Source organism: Lupinus angustifolius, chromosome LG08, assembly GCF_001865875.1.
Source record: "Lupinus angustifolius cultivar Tanjil chromosome LG08, LupAngTanjil_v1.0, whole genome shotgun sequence".
Taxonomy (NCBI): Eukaryota; Viridiplantae; Streptophyta; class Magnoliopsida; order Fabales; family Fabaceae; genus Lupinus; species Lupinus angustifolius.
This window is the reverse complement of record NC_032016.1, coordinates 20,239,219-20,262,106: the sequence shown is the minus strand read 5'-3', so window position 1 is coordinate 20,262,106 and position 22,888 is coordinate 20,239,219. Positions and strand designations below refer to the sequence as shown.

The 22,888-nt window shown below is 31.8% G+C and overlaps 3 protein-coding genes across 5 annotated transcripts; 1 reads left to right on the top strand and 2 right to left on the bottom strand.

The window, feature by feature from the left end:
* LOC109355077 (IRK-interacting protein-like) lies at positions 605-6,080 on the bottom strand. Of its 3 annotated transcripts, none has more exons than XM_019598003.1 (3): positions 5,969-6,080; positions 4,222-4,370; positions 605-2,286 (listed from the first exon to the last, which is right to left on the bottom strand). In XM_019598003.1, exon 3 carries the CDS (start codon positions 2,284-2,286, stop codon positions 910-912), a length of 1,377 nt encoding a protein of 458 aa, XP_019453548.1. In that variant the 5' UTR covers positions 4,222-4,370; positions 5,969-6,080; the 3' UTR covers positions 605-909. The 3 variants fall into 3 exon arrangements, with proteins under 3 accessions (XP_019453548.1, XP_019453547.1, XP_019453545.1); XM_019598002.1 differs by lacking the exon at positions 5,969-6,080 and adding an exon at positions 4,706-4,921; XM_019598000.1 differs by lacking the exon at positions 5,969-6,080 and having other exon boundaries at positions 4,222-4,500.
* On the bottom strand, positions 8,266-11,983 carry LOC109355076 (protein transport protein Sec61 subunit alpha-like). Its single transcript, XM_019597999.1, has 7 exons — positions 11,870-11,983; positions 10,689-11,053; positions 10,151-10,378; positions 9,635-9,989; positions 9,426-9,553; positions 9,144-9,279; positions 8,266-8,749 (listed from the first exon to the last, which is right to left on the bottom strand). Exons 2-7 carry the CDS (start codon positions 11,030-11,032, stop codon positions 8,510-8,512), a joined length of 1,431 nt encoding a protein of 476 aa, XP_019453544.1. The 5' UTR covers positions 11,033-11,053; positions 11,870-11,983; the 3' UTR covers positions 8,266-8,509.
* LOC109355067 lies at positions 17,870-22,362 on the top strand. The gene is made up of 7 exons (XM_019597983.1): positions 17,870-18,877; positions 20,191-20,430; positions 20,541-20,630; positions 20,942-21,091; positions 21,230-21,354; positions 21,652-21,781; positions 22,012-22,362. The coding sequence occupies exons 1-7, from the start codon at positions 18,338-18,340 to the stop codon at positions 22,135-22,137; spliced, it is 1,401 nt and encodes a 466-aa protein (XP_019453528.1). The 5' UTR covers positions 17,870-18,337; the 3' UTR covers positions 22,138-22,362.

Here is a 22,888-nt window from a genome sequence, read left to right as displayed (position 1 = left end):
TAGTGTCATTTGAATTTAGTCCCTAGCCTATAAAAGGCAGTGATGTAGTTGTCTTAGTATGTGTGTGCCCGTTTCTTATTGGTGGCTCCTTGTTATTAACTATGTTGCATGGTCCATATAAATTATTCTTATCTATTGATTTCTTCTTCCCTTGGCATTTGTTGGAAATTGGAATATGCTACTGAAGAATATACTAAGGAGTTTCAGAACAGGGTTGATGATGTTGTTGGTATTAGGGATAAGGGGAAATGATGATGTTGTATAATGTTACTTGCTCCACACGGCATTGGCACTATGCTGGAAATAATGTCTATCATATCTTCTCATTTCATAGGATTGAAGTATTGCAACAAAGAAAGAATAAAGAGAGAAATTTGTTCTAGTTTGATATGTATCTCAGTTTAATGTCCCAAGTCAGAAACACGTGAGACTAAAGAAGAGTTTATATAACCTATTAGGTTTATTCAAATGTGAAATTTCATATTTGATAGAACGATAGAGGTTAGGACTAAAACTCACTAAAATTCCGCCGACTAAAAACTTGTTTAAGCCTAAAATATAATAAGGAGGACATTAGGCCAGATAGATTAGAACAAGAAAGTAATAATACAAAAGGGTACTAAAATTACCACTTGTATTATTATGTACATGGCATAGGAGTATCATGCAATGTCTTCAAAATGCATAACAGCTAAACAATCATTGTCAATGGCCTAATATCAACAAATTTTGGGGCATGCCCTTCATTAAACTGCATCAATAAAAAACTATTCTAAAGAAAAAAGGTTGTTCCCAATGCAATAGTTCACATGCTTTTCTTTTCAAAGTCCTAGCCAGAGCTCAGTCCCCACAGTGCCATGTCCTTCCCCTCCCTCCAAAAGTTTAACTAAAAATAATGTCTTCTAGTTGCTACCTTTGCTTTGTTGCAGTTAACTTTTTACCTTGGTTTGGTGCTGAGAGATAAACTTGGCTCTGTATAATAGTTTTACCAATTCTAAAACCTGGAACTACAGTGAAAGCAACTTGTGGCTCAGACTCTTCCACTAATATTTCATCATTCACACACTCCATGTACACATCAGAAAATCTGCATCCCTTCTCAACTTGAAAGATGAAAGCTTGAGGCTCAAAAGAGAAGGCTAAGCAATGTAAGAGCCACACCCTCTTAGCCATTTCAGCAAATGATGTGAAGAAGTTAGTGTCAGGAAATTCTCCAGTGTTCAGAAAGTTTCTCTGATTCAAGTTTCCGAAAAAAGATGACTCCATCTTGGGATGAATAAGTTTCAAGTACTTGACCCTGCAAAATTTTGCAAATGGTGACCTTGGCTTGAAAGCAAGAAACTCCTTTGCTTTTAAAGATTTTAACTCACTAAACCTCCCAAAGAACAATTTTTGTAGCTTACTTTTATCTGGAAGAGACTCATTAGGAAGAGAGAAATTCGGGGAGTTGAAAGAATCAAACATCTCCCTGCAAACAAAGGACTCGATTGCAAAACACTTGTGATCTTCATTCCAAAAAACCATGTTCTGTTCAGTAATAACATTGACCGAAGCATCGATCTCCCAACCAGCAGATCTCATTTCATTCACTATCAACTTCACAAAGCTACGGATGGACCTAACGGTGTGGCGAAGAACAGTGGTAAAATGGCTAGGACTTAATCCTGAAATATGGAGATTATCAAGTACAGACAATGATCCACTTTGATTTAACATCTTCTCAATTGACATGTTCTCCCTATTAGTTTCCTCCAACTTCTCTCTAAGAAATATAATCTCAGATTCTTTGAGCCGCAACTGCAATTCTAACTTCTTCCCCATAAACTCATAGGCTCTTATAACACTTAGCAGCTCCTTTGATTCGGCTTCTAGAAATTCTCTCTCTGGTGAAGGACCAAACTGTTTGTTCAAGTAACATTGTTTTAGCTCAGACAAAGTCTTCAACTCTGAGACAAGCAATCGATCGGCAGCTTGAATTTCATCAGGATCATAAGGCGACTGAGCATACTGTAGCTGCACATACGAAGCTTTTACAGATGAAAGGCTAGCAAAAACCTTTGCAAGTAACGTTTCTGTTGCCATTTTTTCCTGAAGCTCTTCATCGTTTTTGTTGAAAGACTTAGACAGTGTATTTCCTTCATAGTTGAGATTTGCATCAACCTTAGCATTCTTCAGCCTATCAACTTGTGCAATTTTACTCAATGATCTAATATGGAGAACCTTCGCAAATGCTCGAGCCCATTTACTCTTGCTCGGAGTCACTGCTGATGGCTTAACTGTTTCCATCTGCAGAAGTAATACAAATGTTGCAAATGAAGATGAAAGCAGGAGGAATGTATTCAAGTGTTTAAAAAGATTCACAGGGGCAATAAAGTAATAAGCATGATGGTGATATAGATGCACTTAATTTTTTTCTTATAGTATATCCATTTAATACTAGCCATCTTGTCCAAGGTGGCAGTTCGTAATGTGAATCTTAAATGAAACAGATGTCTCATAATCAAGCCGAAGTACAAAAGAAGATTCAGTAATTGAATCAAATTAAAAAAAAATCTATATGATGTTCTACTAAAAAGGAAAGGTGTTATGTAATTAGAAAGCAAAGCTTCAATCCCAAAGTTAACACCAACTCCTAACTAAAAAAACACCTTATTTCAACATTTAATTTCCTAAAGTTTCGGTTCAAAGTGCACAAGAGATTTGGCCCACCAGTCAAACTAAGATCTTGTTCGTAAAGTAGTCAGATAAATCTGTTTGTGTTTATTTGGCATTCATTTATTGTGAAAATAATAATGATAACCGTCATGATCAACACTAGTCCAATTCACTTCCCATGTTTTCCAACAAAAATTCAGCCACCTCTAGACCCTATACTCAAAGGAACGGTAAAATCCAAAAATAATTCAGGTAAACTACCCTCATTGGGAAATCTTTAGATGTTGGTAAATAAATTTTCAAAATTGGTATAGTAACAGTTAAAACAACTGACAATGTTATGTTCCTTTCCTATTAAAAAAATATTTGTCAGATTTATAAACCCTTCGGATTCTCTGAGTTCTGCATAATTCACATGTTGAAGACATGGCCAAACAATAGATCAGTAATTGGCCATTTATTTCTGCAGCAGGACCCATATCAAAGTGAATATCTGACATGGAACTTTTAACTTCACTATCATAACAATCAGAAACGGCACACTCATTATTTATCACTACATGGTAGAAGAGAACTTATGACTATCCCTCACTAACAATCCTCAGAAAGGCCTTACCCACTTGTTGTAGACTTGTAGTTCATAAAAATATCATATTCTATGGAGCAAACAATAGCAATAAAGTAAGGATAAAGTTTCTTGTATATCACATATGTTCACACCATGGAGTGGCAAAATTATACGATCATGGTAATTAAGTCAGGATTCAGAAGACATATTTTTCGAATTGTCAATCAAATCAAAATTATGAATAGTAAAAATACATGATCAATAATTAAATATAACATATAACATATTTTAACATAAAGAAACAATAGATATTAGCATTTTAAACTTAGGTGACTCATTACACAGCCAATAACATTATTTATAAAATAATGAGTGTACTTAACAGAGAAATTTTTTCTCAAGCATTTTGATGATTACCGTGACTAAAATCACAGCTCCGGAGATGCACTTATGCTGGTGTTACTACTATATTAGAATGGTAAATACTATAAGAACAAACAACGTTTTTTTACAAATTTATTGATTGTTTTCCACCACTCCACCATTACTGTTGTTACAACATCCATTATGACAGACACTCACATGACTACTATGAAAAAAGTGTCACACACACATGTTTACATTAAGAAAGCACAACACTACACATTAGGACTTCAAAAACATCAACCTAATTCCTTATTTCATCCTAAAATAGCAACCTCCTTCCACAGTTTACAACAATCAAAAGTCATTATCATCAAACAACATAAACATGAAACACACTGCAAAAAAAAGTAAAGCATTTTTTTGTATTTTATAATCACAAATCACAATTATTTTTTAACCACTAATGGCTCCAACTTGTAACAGACAATTTTTTTTCTAAATTGGATAGATTCTAAACAATTTAAGACCAGAATTATTTTAGACAATAAAGTAATAAAATTGGAGGGGAAATCACAAAATCACACATCAAACTAAAGAACATTGATATGAAAAACAAAGGGTATTTACTGTACCTTAAGAAATATAAGGAGAATATGGAGTTGCACAAAGATATCAAATTGCCGTCATTGTGAAACTAAATCTCAAGGAAGCAGAGACAGAACATAATCCTCAAATATACATGTTACTCTATATTGTTCTCCAAGTACGAAGCTAAAAAACCCTGCAACCAAAAACACACAAAGAAAGTTGAACAATGAGTACTTATTTTCCAACACACAGAAGGAAAGTTGATGAGAACAATAACTAAAAAGATAATCGAAACGTGTTTGTTGAACACTCCTGCAAAAGAGATAAACACACGTGCAAAAAACAAAAACTTTCCCATAATTATAAGAAAATGATTATAACAAAAAGACAACAATTTTGACCTTAAAACAAAAACCCCAAAAGTTCCTTTTTCTGTCACCACTTATATAAATAAATACATAAATATATAATGGGTTGAGTGATATATAGAGATGAAAAAGGCAAGAGTAGGAGAATAAATGCACCAACCAGTGGGGGAAAAAAGGAGTCAATGGAGTTTGTTAAGTTTCTATAATCACATTAATGCTTGCATAGAGTTCTGAGACTGTGTGTGGAAAATTTTGATGTTGGACTCTGAAGAAGTGAAGAGAAAAATGGAAATGGTGAGGTGAGGGTTTTGTATTTGTGTTGTCTTTTTCTTTTAACACTGCAGGGGTAGACAGAGATACAGCAGCTGGAAGAAAGCGAGTGAGATTAAGATTTTATGTGGACCACTTATTAAACATGGATTTTTCTTCTTCTAATGATATTATGTTATTCTCCACCAATATCGTCTATGTTCAACTGATACATGTTTAATTCCCCTTAAATAAGGTTTCTCGAATAAAGTTTTATGGATAATAAAAATATTCATTGGAAGAGTTAACCTCACTTAAATATTCCCGGATCAGATATGATTAACTCTAGGGCGAGGACATGTAGAAAACCAAAAAAATTAATTTGTTGTCCAGAAAGGAGTATGCATCTATATAATATAAGATATTTTTACAATATTATTTTATTATTTATATTTAATTATTTTTAATTTTTTAATATAAAACAAATAAGTTATGAATGATATATTAATTGTATACGAATATATTGCCTTTATATACTGATTAATGAATGAATATTATAATATGATATTTATTTATAATAAATATTTTTTATCGAAATATTTTAATTACAACTTTAGAGAAAATAAAATTAGTTTAGTTTCTTTAATGACTGACATTTTTTATAAATACTATAATATATTGATAAATGTAATGATATTTTAATTTTCTTTTATTTACATAAAAACTATGGTTAATAATGATATAAAAGAATAGAGTGAGTAGGTAGTCTAACTATCAGTTCCTATTTAAAGTCTAATATAATATGCAGGTCAGTGACTCAAGCATATTATTCCAAAAGGAGAATATTCTGGCTTCATAAAAATAATATGTCACTTATGATATATACTAAACTTTAATCCTTATTTTCTCTTACACAAATTCAAGAGTCTAATACTTATTTGTTTTTGTCACGCACACTAACATAATTTTGGGTTTATAAAAATAATTTATTTTAATAAGCATACCACAAATTTAGTGATGAACACAGAACTTTTCCATCTACTCTAGGCATTTTCTTTTTTTTGGAGGTAGGGTGTTCTGGTAACTTTATTTAGGATAAAATCTAACAAAAAAATATAAGGAGAGAGAAAGTTAAATGAGATGAGAATAGGACAGGGTTAAGGACATTCTTAACCTGACACATACTCCACAATGGGAACTTAAAACTTTGCAGTGTCATGTCGCTTTAGGTAATTTCAGGACTAATTCTATGCCCTTCCACTTTCTAGATATTACCTGCTCTATTCGAGACTTATAGCCATAAAAGGGGACTTATTAATCTATCTCACAAGTTGTTATTGCATATATTATTTATTTATGATTGAATGAAAAAATATATTTAAGTGAAAAAATTAATAATTAACTATTTTCTGATTATTCATAGACGATAATACATGTAGTGACATAATTTATGAGACAAAAGATACGTACCTGTTCGAATCATCGGAAAATAATCGTGCGGTCTGCATAAATCCTCAGATTTCATGAAGCACCGCACTGTCGTGTTGACATGTAACACGACATGACACAAACATGTCATCCACTACCTTCATTCCTATATAAATATCTTTTATTAAGGTTATGCCTGAAATAAAATATAGTTAATATATTTATTATTTTCAATTTATGTGATGTTTTTTAATTTATCTTTTATCAATCCCTTGCGATCCAATGACATCCTTTTTAGAAAAAGTTAATACTTATTATCTTAATTTTATGAAGAGAAAAAAAACAAATAATTTTCACTTCATGATCTTATTCATATTTGATGGTATTATCTAAAGGTTTTTATTTTTATGAATGACTTTTTATAAGTTATTTATTATTATTATTATTTCCATTTATTAAAGGTTCTAAGTTCTAAGTCTCTTTATTGTGTTTTCCATGTGATCAATAGTCTACAAATAGTGAAAATCAATTAAAAAATTGTTGTCCCAACACTATCAACTAAAAAATAATACAATATTGATTGACGGTAAAACTATAAGTTTGTAGTTCTTTTTAATACCAAGAAAGTTACTCCCACTAGGCTTATTTAAAAATCACATTCTAAAAGTCTCTTTTTTTTTCTTTATATGCAACATATATTTTTCTTTTCTTGTTTGTCCTGGACTTTTTTTTCATTAACTTAATGAGTCAAATTGTAACTGGTTCAAATTCGACTTGTTTATTCAACAAACTTAATTTCTAGTTCTAGTTAAACTTGTGTAGTTCATAAATCATGTTTATCAATCTTAAATTTCAAACAAATGTCAAATTAATTTAATTCGATAGCTTTTGGTATACGTCTCTCATCAATTATTGCTTCTAAAAATTGAAATTTATTCTTTGACCTTGTATGAAAATTAATGATCTAACATAGACTACATCACTATATCAACTACACATTTTGATCCTCTTCTTGTTTCAACCGTGAAGGAATGATAATGTAATTACAATTACCTTTCCTTCATTCAAGGAGGTAAACATAATAACTACATTTTTAAAGAGACAGGGAATGTGAAAATAATTTTCTCTAATAATAACATTGAAAGCATAATCTTACTCATCTAAGTAAAACAAAATGTTGAGAATTCAAATATGAGTGCTCATACTGATGGAAAGAAGTAATGGAATGAGATGAAGTGAAGTGAAATAGAATGGAATGAGATGAAGTGAAATAGAATGGAATGAGATGAAGTGAAATAGAATGGAATGAGGAAAGAAGTAATGGAATGAGATGAAGTGAAGTGAAATAGAATGGAATGAGATGAAGTGAAGTGAAGTGAAATAGAATGGAATGAGATGAAGTGAAGTGAAGTGAAATAGAATGGAATGAGATGAAGTGAAGTGAAATAGAATGGAATGGCTCTTATAGTGTTTGGATTACTTAATTTAGATGAAATAGAAGGTGACCCCATTTCCAGTTTAGGAGGAGGTATGGGATAGAACTAACTAAATTTTTACTGTTACATCTAACAAATGATTTTTTTACCATTCTATTACGTTTATTTTTTTTCTTCCTGAACTTTACATAAAAAGACAGCCTCTTCACAAGGGAAGCCTTTCTTCCTCTGTGGAGTTGTTTTCAGGTAGGAGAGTGGAGTATGTTATGTGTGTACAATTGTGTAACCAACCTTTTTCACAACAAAAACAGACACTTTCCAAGGTTATCAGCTAAGACAGCCTATTCTTTCTATTTGTTTCGCCCTTGCACAAAATAACATACTCTACAAAAAGAAACAATCATTTACCTCTGTACTTACAAAAACCTTTTAAGAGATTAATTTTGATTATTTTTTATAAAACTCCTCCAACATATTAAATAAATTTATTACCAAAATACATCTTATCATTAATTTTGAACACATTAAGTAAAAAAAATCATGTTAATTCTCCCCCTTAATTCTCGTGAAACAGCCCAAATGGTCCACTAAAAACGACCATATGAAGTAAAAACTACTGCAAGGCGCATTCAAAATTAATAGCAAATATAAGAATTTTCCAAAACTATGATCAATTAAGATCCACATTTCAGTTTTAACCCGATCTGTCAGACTTGGACATATTAAATTACGACGGGTATATTCAGATGAAATAAACAACCGTTTACAATGATATAAGGCTAATCTATGTCCTTCCTTAGTGTTGTTAAAGGACCTACTGTGGGTTGAATCACCAACAGTACCTGCTAAGCTTAGAAACCAAAGAAGCCAAGCTCGCTGGCTCTCTCCTTCTCGAATGTCTCAAAGTACTGATAGATGATCGTCACTGCAAGTAATATTCCTGTCCCTGAACCAATTGCACCCATGAAATCTGCCAATACTGTAAGGGCACCAATACATATGCCTCCGAATGCTGCAGCAGTGGGAATGTATCGGTTCAGCTCCTTCTGTAAGTTTGACTCACGGTGTCCAGGCATCACCATTTGTTGTTCCTGTAAATTAAATAATGTTATGACACGAAACTTTAAAAACCAAAATTATGGATTCAGCTCACTCATTTTACTACAAAGATCATTGTCCAAGGTTAATAAGAGTGCATTGAGATACCGCTGTGATCAAATTACCAGTAGCAATGCCTATAAAGTTGACATGAAGCTAGAAATAATATAGATTATAGCAAAAGAGCTGCTTATAAAGATAGCTTTCGGACCCAATCCTAGATAATAATCTGCTTTGTGTGTTTTAAGTTAAGATTTTCAACATATCATAATTCACATCATAATGATACTTTTTTCAAAGGTTTAGGGATTTTGAAAAGTCATTACAATTGCATAGTCAAGTTACATGGGGGGAAATGAATTTGCAAAAGTGCATGTCAGTTAGTACCTTCAACTGTTTGGCAACATCTCTTGCAGATGAACCAGAGACTTCAATCCAAGTTTTAGAGAACAAGGCACAAGCTGACAACATAAACACAAGATAGAACAATGCATGGAAAGGATTGGCTGCCATATCAGCTAAGCTGCCAAAACAAAAGCACAAAAAACTCGAATTAGAGTTAAGAGCAGAAATATCGTAATTGATTGAAGTTATGGATTATAATATAATAACAAACAAGGCACATAATTTTATGACTATGAACCGAATTAATGGAAGCACTTGTCTTACCTGGATGGCGCAGTGATGTAGTATGCAATACCACCAACAGGAATAGAGTGACCACCTCCATATTCAGAATCCTTCCACTTTCCCAACAAATTCACAAGGAAGTTTCCAGCATACTTCCTGTGTAGCAGCTGTACAAAGCCAATGGAATCATACTGTTAAAACATATTTTTTACTCCAAGTAGCAATTTATCATCATAAAACTCCACTACCTGGGAAATGAAGTAGAGATTGGAAACAAGGGCAGATTGAAGAATAATAGGCATGTTGGAGGTATAAAACAGTTTGATCGGATATGAACCCTGCTGTCCACGGGCATTCTTTGACCTTACAGGCAGAACCACACGGAAACCTTGGAAGTATATCACGATTAGGAAGATCAAGACAGTAGCAAGCAGATTTGTAACATTGGGAAGATTCTGCCGATAAAATGCCTCGCGAAGGGCTCGAACTTTGTCTGTTCTAGTTATCAACAAATGGAATAGAGCAATAACAGCACCCTCAAATTCAGCTCCACGTCCACTATTAATGGTGGTGGGGCTAAATGCCTTCCATATGATAGTTTCACTGTAACAAAATCAGAAATTTCTTCTAAGCTCTTTATATAGAAGGCCATATAGTTTGTTTAATATTTGCTATAAGTCAGCGAAGTTTCAAAGCTCAATGCTGGAAATAACTTACTAATAAGTAATAACAAAAACAAACAAAACAGAGACTAAAAGACTTACCAGATATTAGTTGCAATGAATAGAGAAATTCCAGAACCCAGACCGTATCCTTTTTGAAGGAGCTCATCTAAACATATCACAATGATACCCGCAAAACAGAGCTGGATAATGATTAAGATGGCATTTCCTACTCCAAGTTGGCCCACGCTACCATACATCCCAGAAAGAACATAGGCAACCGCTTCTCCAACAGCTATCAAGATGCCAAGTAGCTTCTGTGCACCATTTCTGGTACAGAAAAGAAACTTATTTTAACACGCAGCATATAATGACCTACTATCAGGTGAAGGGAAATAAAACTTGCCACCATATAGATGGACAAAAACTCAATAGGAAATACGTAGAAATGGTGAAGAATTAACAGACATAAGACATAAAGGCAGCACACATGATAAATAAATCTTAGACACCATTGAAAGAAGTATATGACAAACTAACAAAATGCCATCGTCCGAAATTACTGGCACATGACAAGGGAAAACATTACATTTTGAAAGTAATAATATAGGTTATAGGATATACAATAGAAGATACTCACAAAAGAGCGCGATCCTCACGGACGTTGTTGTCCACTTCAATGATCTTTGACCCAGCCAAAAGTTGCATCACTAGCCCAGAAGTCACAATGGGGGTGATTCCAAGTTCCATAACAGTTCCTCGGTTTGAAGCAAGGATAACACGCATCCAATAGAATGGATCTGCACCTGTTGTTGAGTGTATTCCATACAGAGGGAGCTGGCTACAGACCAGGAAAATGAACAGGGAGATCACAGTATATATGACCTTCTCCCTGAATGGAACTTTCCTGTCAGCAGTCTGTACTTCAGGGAGAAATGAGAGAAACGGTCTAACTAAATGAAGCACTCTAAATCCACCTCCCATTTTACCAGACTACAATTTAACCTGCACCAAACATTTATAATGGCAAGCGTAAGTGGATTTTGAAAGAGTGGCAACAAAACAAAAGCTGATACTTTAAAAGTACAACTCCACATCCATATGGCAATGAAGATACTTGATATTAAGTAAGGCAAAATAGATAAAGTTGGAGTCACAAAGGAAACAAAGACAATGAATTGTCTAATAAGTAATAAAACAACCAAAGTTACCGAACATAAAAAATGGAGAACAGGTCAAAGGAGCACTTCAAACTCTGGAGAAATTTCATAAATAAAAATTTAGAATGTCTACAAGCAAGTCATGCAACCCATTCATCAATATAAAAAAATATTCAATGCTCCACATATTAATTAAACTTACTTTCTTAAATAAAAGCAGAATGAAGAATCAGTGATCAAACTTTCACTAACTCAACCTTTTGGTACATGCATTGAATTATCTGGATAAAATACTAATAATATAACATGCAAACCAATCAGTCAATGATAAACAATCACATCATGATCATTCATCCAAAAGAAAAAGCATGAAGCAAATCATGCTAAGCAATACCACCACACACGATCCAGCTAGTTCTGATTCAAACCTTTCAAATCAAGCACACAAAAAAACACTGATCCGAACACGCACACAAATTCGAAACCCTAATCATACACCACCGATCAACAATTCGCACATAAATAAAAATACACAAAGTCAGAAAACGAGGTTGAACAAAACCAGAAATTCAAATCCGCAATTCAGATCTATAAATCTATCCATTATACATTATCCGAAACAAAAAGAAAAGAATGAAATCGAAGTAAGAGAAAATTTTACCAGTTTTGTTGATGAAGCGTGAGAGAAAAGGGGGAGAGGTATTGGATCTGAAAAATGGATATTTTGTTTTGTAATAGACGAAAGGGTTTGTAGCTTTGTGTTACTCGTGTGTATGAGAGTTGTACGTGTGTTGCCCAATCATAGTATGACACGTGTGTGGTGTGATGACTTGGAGGGAGCACCCATTTTGGACCCCTTTCTTATTGTTTTCTGGGTCAAAAATGTTCAGCCCAAATATGTTTTGGAAATTTTGGAGGATGAGACCAGATATTCTTGAATCAAATTATTTATAAAAAAAATCTTGAGCAAAAAACTATGTGGCTAAGAAATCCAGACTACTTATGATTTTTAAAGTTTTGATATGTGAATAGGAACTTAATGTTGAAAAAGATTTTTAAAGGAAGTTTGTTTAATTGTGTAAGACTATCAGATCTTTAGATAATATCATATTCAAATATTCAATTTTTGATAGTCATACATTTGTTGAAAAGAGAGAGTCACTTCTCCCATATGTATATAGTTTAAGCAAATATGACTTTGATGATCTCTTATTCTTTATGAGATTAGTTTGTAATGTGAAATAGAAAATTCTTCCGATGAATAAAAAACAAATTTATTTAAATTCTCTAGCACTTTTTATGTTTTTTCACATAAAAGGTAAAAAGAAGAGCAATAGTTTAAGAATAGTAGTATATTTGAATAATCCAAATTTAAACGCTCCTTTCACAACAAGTCAAAATATTTTGTTTTTATTTCTTTTACTTAAATTTCATTAATTATTGAACTTAATTCTTCAATCTAAATTAACTTCATGGAGTTTTAATTGTTGTGAAACAGGAAGGAGATGTGAAATCGGAAGAGGTATCGTATTAGGTTTAAACGGTTAAATTGTTTGGTTTAACCGGATGATTTTATACATAATTAATATTTTTTATCTATAAATATATAATTATACACAAATGTAAACTTTTATATAATTAATAATCATGTATAATTACATTAAAGTAATGTCTCTTCATCCTTTTTGGACCGGGGTAAAACAAAATATTAGAGTAACGTTTCATTTTTTAATTTTTAATGAACGTCTGGTTTACTTCCCGGATTAATCCAGTTTAACCGGGTTTAACACGGTCCAACCAGAATTTTCGCGATTGAAAGCGGTCCAACCCTTATTCAGTTAAAACGGTAAACCAAAGTCATTTTCAAATTCGGTCAACAGTCAAATCAGTCGAACTGTCCAGTACAGTCTGATTATTGATTAACACTATGTTTTTGTAAAGTACATTTAACACCATGGTGAATTATTGATTAACAACATCCACAATATTATAGTTTACATAAGTTCGTGTTACCCAGCCATTTTTGGGTCAGCATGGCTAAATTATTTCTAACCCGAACCTTGATTGAGCTAATTTTTAAAATTGTATTTAGATCTGAATACTTATGACGCTTGAGCTAACTGAATTCTATACTCAAATAGATGTGATGTATTTTCTCTAATTGTTAGATAAAGTCTTATTGAGATTGTTATTTTCAGGCATGCATGGTTTAATATATCAAATGATGACATCCATGCAAATATTTTGTGAAATGTTTGAAGATGTGTATGTATTATGAAAAAATTAGAGAATCAATGTCATAAGTAATATTGGTATGTTGGCATTAACTTATTTTGTCCAACTACTAGACATAAGGTATAATCACCTAGATCAAATTTCGATAAATGCATTCTTTCACAAAAAATTTTTTTGCCTATCATAAAATAAAATAAAATAAAAAATCGGGCTTACAATTAAAGAAGAAGGAAAAGTTAAAACTATCAAAACTTCAAGGAAAGTTGCGTGAAAGTTATAACTGCATGGTTTTTTTTGCCTATTATATGGTTGATTGATGGGCAAAAAATGTATAAGAATCTTACATGCTAGTTTGCTGGCAATGATGATGTATAATGTAGAGTAGGATAAAATACAAGTATAATATAAGATATTTCTATAGTTGTTATCACGTTGGCATTGGTATGAATACTCATTTTTGTCATTTACTTATTTTCATTTTAGTTATTAAATAAGAACATGAAGTGGTCCTTAATAAGTGTACATACAACCGTGAAGAAAGAAGTGTACATGTATGTGATATTTTATCATTATCTTGCATCTCAAACATTAAATAGAATATGATATAAGCTTATCCTACATTCCTACTCATATTTTATGTTACTCTTATATAGCTCTATTATGCTATTTAATATATTTAGTTTCTTTGTGGGGTTTGAACTACACTTATCTGTCACGAAGGTTGTTTATTTTGAGTTGAATAAGATCATTATTGTTCAAATCTCATTAAGAAAATATTTGTATAGTCCCTAAACATTTTGTATATTTTTGTACTATCAATGATATTTTATTTCCTTTTTTGGTAAGTAATTAATCTCTTTTAAGGTTCATGTTGTCCCTCCCAACAAATATCGTTTTCATTAATTGAATATTCGACCATGAGGCCTTAAGTTACATAAGTTTGTTTTGGCCACCTTGCAATTCACTAAATTTCATGGGCAGAATCTTTCTTTTTGACACTTTGTGCTGTAATAATGTGAAGTTAGAGTTGAGAAGACTATGGAAATTGTGAAGGACCAAAAAAATATGATCCATACGTGTGTGCTGAAAATGTAGAAAGAGAGAAAGAAAAAACATTGATTCTTATATTGGGTGTGTCTGCTGTGTAGAAATTTCGTGTATTCTCATTGGCACATGGCAGTCACCATTTCTTTCATCCTCACCACCCGACACATTCGAATACTATAAATTTGTTTTAAGAGTTCATGAGTTTATATGATTCACGTGTTCAAAAACAATAGTTAAGGATGAATGGACAACTTTCCATTATAATTGAGTAAATTACATTCACTTCATGTTACTAAAATTACTCAAATTATTCATTCCTTTTCTTAAACCTATACAAACCATTCTCTATTATATACATATATATTATACCGATTACTTCTGCTCTATTTAAGATGTAAAGTAATTTTTTAAATAAAAGATGGTAACACATATAATTAAGTCAAACGAATTATAGTATATTGTGAATATAAATTTAAATAGTATAAAAATTAATTTTTATTAATTATTTACCATTCGGTGCAAACTGTATCAATAAATGAGATGTTTAAACCACTCTTATAATATATTGCAACTAACTAAAATAATGGATAGATTTCGATTTTTATATTATTTTGATTTGTCTTCATAATATACCATATTTTAATTAATTTATTTACACTCATCAACATTTTTTGTTTAAAAAATTACATTTACCTCTTCTACGTGGCTAATAAATGTAATGCACGTATATAATTAGAGTGATTTATGTATATTTAAAAAATGAAGAAAAATTTGTATAATCTTACTAAAAACTCATAAGATATCAATGTAATTTCCTTTTTATAATTTAAATACATACTACCTTATTAACATATAACTCCCATATGTTCCAAAATATTTTTCATGTTTTCGTTCTATATATTCCTTCATACTTTATAAAATCAATATAAATTATATCTAATTTTAAAATTTATTGTTATTTGTTTAAGCAATTTTCCACTTAATTTTTTTGGTACTATCAGTAGGATCCTCCCCCTATTTTAGTAAGGAACTAATCTCTTTTGGGTTCGTGTTTGCCTCTTCTAACAAGTGTCGTTCCTTATAATCAAATAATCAAGTGATGTCTTACACCACTAGACCAACACCTTATTGATATTTTTCACTTAATTTAATAACCATTTTTTAATTTCTCTTCTAAATTTGTATTTACTTTTAATGTATCACTTTCATAATAATTTTTAATACACGTGTAAAATTAGAATGAAATTAGTATTTCCAATCTTCAAAGTACTAATATCTCTTAGTAGATATTTTTCATAATTTATCTTCCCATTTTTTTCTTCACTTATTATTTCAAAAATGCAATTAAATTAATAAGTTTATAGTATTCTTCCACCATAGAAACTATATATTGATAAAATATATAATATGAAATATTTTATGCATTTATCTAACAATCAAATGCAATAATAATATATACATTACAAAAAAACTATTGCAAAAAAATTTACTTATCACAAATGATCCTAAAAAGAAAATAATTTACTCCCATAATATTTTGTGGGCTTCTTCCCCTATTCCATAATTTGTTTTTCTAGATACAAAAAAATGCTTGCTTTGCCATATAAGGTTACTTTGCTGACCAAATCATCAATCAAATATGTATTATCTTTCTATTTGTCTTCCTAGTTGCAAAAAAGATATGATTATCAAGAAATGTAATAATTGTATTATTTTACATAATACTTATTATATTATATTTAGTAATATATTTTCTCTCTTTGTCACTATTAATTTTTTTACTAAATATATAAAATAAAAAATATGAAAAAAAATATCACAAAGCTACAAATGAGGAAGATAAAAACCACACAACAAATTCTTTAAGGAAAGCATATGATCAGGAAGAAAAGTACTTAGTATCTTTCAACGATTTGAGAGGCTATCTATACAAAGAGGCCACACAATCCAACTGATCTAAATTACAATTGAATTATTTTTAATCAATGAAGATTTAGGTAAAAAAATAACGCAATTTAATTTTTGTTTGACCATGATTAAGATTCTATAAAAATTAAACTTAATGAGTAAAATATAATAAAAAAGTGCAAGGAGAGAAGGATACTAGAAGTATCCTTTCAATGATATAGGTATAAAGAGTAAAGTATTTTATCTTTTATAACCACTAAAATAATGTTATATGTCATATTTAATTTCTTTTTACAAAAATATTTCTCTAAAAACTAAAAAATAGTACACATGTTATTAAATTCGAACCAGTTAATGATTCGGCCAGAGTACTGTGTCAATGAATCATTAGTCCAACTAGTAGGTCAATGATTGGACCAATTAACTCAGTTTACATTAAAAATTCTAAAAATTCATAATACTACATAACATCATTTAATACTTGTATACTAAAAATTTAAAAAATTAGCATACCTCATTAAACAACCAACAAAGAATATTTTACTTATATAAAATGACACAAAATAAGTTGAAAATATCATTACATACCATATAAAATATGTTTTAACTATAACAAAAGTGTACAATAAATCTAAATTTTAATTAAATAAGGAAGATTTTGTTATAAGATAAATTAATAGATGACAAACATAACTACAATTAAGTTAAAAGTACTTGATTTTTCACCAAAAACAACATTGATTTGATTGTATTTTAAAAAAATGTTTTTTTGATTGACTCGACCAGTCCAACCAATTCGACCACTCGAATCATCTGTTTTAGACTTAAACTAACAGAGTCAACCAATTTTGATGCAAAACTGGTTAGATGAGAGACTCAAACTGATTAGATATCCGGTTCACGAATGAAACAGTCGGACCGTCCGGTTCGAACCGAGTTTTATAACACTGTTAACACACGTCATCATTCTAATAATTGGAAATATAAGTTATAATTTTAATGATTGAAAAAAAAATCTCATCTTATATAAAAATATACTTTATTCTTTTAAAACATTGGTATGTAATCATAGCATGACATTAAATGAAGAGGAAAGAATTTATATAGCTAAAAATATAAGAGTTTTTTATATTTTAAGTGTATTTTTAAAAATAAAGAGTTTTTTACAAATTTAATATAAATGATGATACATGACTTGTGGTATGTATATAAATAGAAAATAAAATATTTCCTCACAACATGAGATAATTTATTTTCTTTAATCAATAAAAATATAACATATATATTGTTTAATTTAATTATAAAAAATAATTAAATATGACACATATTATATTATAACTTATAACTTAGGAATGACAGTAGATAACTTATTTTTTGATTCTGATGTAAATATCTAAGTTGAGTGAAAAGATATTACAAATTTTAAATGGTATTATTTATGTATGCCGTATTCAGAGATGAACATTTCTTTGTTTCTCTTACTCCTCAAAGTCGCTGCTTTTCTCTTACCATATTATCTCTCCATTCACCTTCTTCTCAGCTCGATCGACGCCTTCACTTATCTTCCTTATTTTCTTCTGCTCTTACTCTTCCCAACTTCAACAAAAGCTTCACTTTTCAAAGAAGAAACTAAACCTATCTCTTTGAGCTTATATTGACTCTTTGATTTGTTTTGAATCAGTCAAAAAAATTCAAAACCCTTTCTGGGTTCTCTCAACCGCATCCAGTTCTTATTGAAAGTTCGTGACTTTTTTGTTTGTTCTCTTCTGTTACTGTTCCCAAAATCTATCACAAACTCCAGTATTTTATGCACTTTGAGCTTGTAGAAGAGTTGGTTTTGATTATATCTGATTCGAAAAACTCAAAAACGTTTATGGGTTTTCTCAAACGTATTGAGTTCTTATGAAAAGGTTGTGACTTTTTTGAAGGGTTTCGAAATATGTCTTTGGAGAGGCCCTTTGAGGCTTGGGAAGAGGTTCAGCGCCATGGCCAAGACCTCGCAGACCGTTTAGCTCAAGGCTTCAATGGTTTGATCCAATCGCCTTTTTCATGGCCCAACTCAAAATCAAAGCTTTTTGACCAGAGCTTTGGCACAAGGGATTTTGGATTGGTAGCTGAGGACTATGCAATCAATGGAGTTTCGGCCATTTTCGATATTGGTAGCCGGATCGGGCAGGTTGGGGCTGACTTTGGTGCTAGTTTGAATGGGTTGGTTCAACAGTTTTACAGGTCACTGCCTGTGCCTTTTAAGCAGCATGAAGATGATGTTGTGATGGGTTCGATTTCGATGGGAGGGTATATGGGTAATGAGAGGAGTGGTGTTGGGATTAATGTTATGAGAGAGGATTTGGGGTATTTGAGTGAGAGGTTGAAGAATCATGGGTTTGCTGAGGATGATAATGGTGCTGGTGGTGGAACTGTTGATGAAGAAGGTGGTGGATTTAACCTTGGTTCTATTGGTCTTCTTGGTAGGCGGCAGGTAAAGAATCATCTTGGTTTTGATGTTGTTTGTATATGCAGTGATTATGCTTTTTGATGTGTGATTGTTGCTCAAGATGATGATTTTGTTTGCTAGTTGAATGTTGAATATCATAGTTGGTTAGATGCATCTGTTTGACTATTAAATAAGAGAAATTCTTATGCTATCTTAGCGTCACATACTCAATGTTAATGAAGTTGATCTCTATATGAAATATTGTAGAATTAATCTGAACACAGTTCAATTTTTGTGCTGTGTTATATGTTAATTGAATTGGTTAATTACATTGAGAGTACCAAAGATTTTCTCAAATGATATAGGGGCATTCTTGTATGAAGCGATGGGGATTTTTTTAACAACTTAGGTGATGGAGCTGTTGAAATAATTGCATTTTTGCTTTATTGTGAAATTATTGTGTTCGTTTACAAAAACAGTTTTTAAGATCAGGAGGTTATTCTAATGTCATCTTGGCTGTCCAACAATCTGGCCTAGAGCCTCATTATTTGTCTGACTGATACTGATTCTGCCTTTATTGGTGAGAAAGCCAAACTCTACATACATCTTATTGGTAATGATGTAGACTTGAGGCACAGTAATTTTTGTATTAGAGAACAAGTCACACCACTATCACACTCATATTAGGTGAGAAAGACTTATTAGGTCTATGAATCTGCTGCATATCAGTATTATTTTATTCTTATTGAATATCTTGTAAGGTGACTCAAGAGCATACTTAATTTGAAGATAAGAATTTGTTATTTGTTAGGTTTCTATAAACAAATCACATGTTCAGTTATCTAGAGAGATGATCCTTTCTCTTAGCCTATAACTCCAGTCTCTCTTGTCTGTGATTTGTCTTCTATTGCCCAACCTTTTATTCTTTAATTAATTGTGTCTTGATAGACACTGATTTTAGTCAAGCAATTTTTCCGTGCTTGATAAAATTGCCTATTAATCGCTGTAAACTCTAAATGCAAAAGTTGAGTGACTAAGTCCATCCTGCAATTACTGGTCTATATTCTTTTGAATATTTTCATGTTTATGAATTAATGACTTATTCTTATTCCACGAAAATTATCATCCTGTATCCTTCATGGTATTTTTCTGTCATGTTCAATATCACCTACTAGCTATCAAATTTCTTTTGTTAATCAGGAGAGATTTATTCTATTGAATATTTATTCTGGAAAGTGTATAATAAAATATGCAAGTTCTGTAATATATATTTTGTATCCACGTTTCTATTTTCTCTCACTCATTGCCATTCTCTTTTGTCTATTTCATTTACTGACTAATTTTTTTGTCAACTGCAGGGAACCGTAAACATAACAACAACTTACGATAGTAGAACTCAAGAGGTGGAAGGTTCTTTAGCTGCGAGGGGAGATTTGTGGAGAGTAGAAGCATCACGTGGTAGCTCTACATCTGGAAATGAAAATTCATCTCTTTTCCTTGTCCAGCTTGGACCTCTCCTTGTAGTCCGTGGTTCAACTCTTCTTTTGCCTGTTCATTTGTCAAAGCAACACTTAATTTGGTATGGCTATGACAGAAAGGTAAAGATCTTGTTCAGCTGCCTTCGCTGATTTTTCTATAAAATTGTTAATATATGCAAGGAGATAAATAAGCATTCTTTCATGTTATATTAACATATTTTGATTGTTAGAATGGGATGCATTCTCTTTGCCCAGCAGTATGGTCTAAACACAGAAGGTGGCTGTTGATGTCCATGCTTTGTCTCAATCCCGTAGCCTGTGTAAGTTGATTGCTTATGATGATTCTTAAAACGTTATCTCGAATTTTTAGGGAGAATTCCTGAAAAGCCAAGCTAATATGTTGTGTTTAATGGTAATGGTTTTACAATCTGACCATGAAGTTAGTTTAAATTTGAAAATGCAGTTTTTATTATCATTTTAAAGTCAAATCCAGATAAAAGAAATGCTTTAAAAAGTTGGATTCCAGATACAAGATTTGATATTTACGGAGAATCTAATTTACCGCAGTATATAAGCAATTCCTTTGTATAAACCAATAACAATAATAATTTGCCTCTGTCTCTGCAATCAGTCATTTGTGGATCTACAATTTCCTAATGGACAGCTAACCTATGTATCCGGCGAGGGACTAACTACTAGTGCCTTCCTTCCTGTTTGCGGAGGTCTTCTACAAGCTCAGGGTCAATATCCAGGGGAGATGAGATACAGCTTTTCATGCAAGGTTAGAATCCAAATTAGTGAAGACATCAACTAAATAGTCTGACATACTCACTTTGTGTCAATTAACTGCAGAGTTTTATGATCTCAAACTGATTTCTCCTGAATGGAAACTAATATATGCTACTATTATTTTTCTTAGAATAAGTGGGGGACAAGAGTCACGCCAACGATACAATGGCCTGACAAGTCATTCTCTTTGACCCTTGATCAAGCCTTGGCCTGGGAGAGATCTGGTCTCATTGAGAGGCCAACCGTTCAATTTAGGTAATATGTTATGCTCACTTGTTATAGCAATATTAATTTACATAATTAGTTCTGTTAGTTTGATATCTAACTTTTTGCATTTTGCTGAATTTCTACTAAGGTTCTAATTTTGCCATTTGTAAAAGTCTGTTTTGAATAGTCTAATTACCAATTGTACAAATACTTTTTATGCTTCAGTACAAGACTACAAGTCCAACATGTATTGTTTCTAAAACAAATATATTGTAATCTTTATTGTCAACTTGTATTTTTATTTTTTCTCATGTGCCTTATCTTTTCTGTTCTATATATGGCCAGTGTGTGTCCTACTTTCGGTGGAACCAATCCGGGGTTGCGGGCTGAAATCATTCATTCAGTTAAAGAGAAACTTGGTCTAACTTGTGGTGGTGCATTGACGACATATCCTTCCGTGTTTGCATCAATATCTGTGAGTTGTTTCTAATCCAGCATAATTTCTTCTTCACCCCTATGTATTTTTTGTTTCCTTGGTTGGTACAAATTAGAAATATAATCAATTCCAAGTGCTTTTAACATAGTAATAACTTAACAAAAAAATAAATGAAAATACTTAACTTTCTAAGTAAGTCGATATGCAGTACTATTTATGCAAAAAATGATTTTGGTCTCTTGGCTCACACTTATCTCTTGTATTTTCAGATTGGACGATCAAAGTGGAATGGAAATGTTGGGAACTCTGGTCTTGTTTTGAGATTGGATACCCCTCTCAGCAATGTGGGGTGTCCTTCTTTCTCTGTTCAGATAAATAGTGGGATTGAGTTTTGATAGCATCCCACTGTTATGTACCATATTTTTCATATTTTCTAGTGTCTATAGGTTTGGTCTAAAGATTATTACTGGCACTCCTTACAACACCAAAGCATAGGATGTATGTGAATAGAAGTTCTTGTAGATGTCATGTCAAAATTTTCATTGTCTCTGTTTTGGCACAGATTGTTTGAAAGCTGCATCATAATGCAAATTTGTTGTAATCATCTCCATTCAAGAGCATTTTAATCTGAATAGATATTTTAAGTAACATCACAGTCATAACCTTGATAGATTTTTTTGAAGTGAGATGCCCTCCATGGTGCCTAAACATTGGAATGGAAACAACAAAAACATGAAATAAAAATGAAATTCATGTGGGAAATTTGAGAAGGTTAAGCAGCAGATTCAATACAAAGCCAAGAACCTCAATACTAGGTAGTGCATGCAAATTTAAAGCATTGACAGGGAAGTAACTAGTTTTGTAAAGGATATTTCGCCCAGTATTTCACAGTTGAGGCCAACTCCATTGTTCTTATTATTAAGAAAAGCATTATCCAGTTCAACTGTAAATGTTTCATCTTTTATAGGCAGCATATCATCTCCAAGATGAGCCAGATTGAGCAATGAATCATTTTAGCATGATATTCACTTTCAGCATTGGTTATCTTCTGCATGTTATATTTCTTACCACTTCAAGGCCACAATGTGCATGGCTGATATGATAAACTCATGAGTGAGTGGTTGCTTCCTTACTAGCATCCTTCCA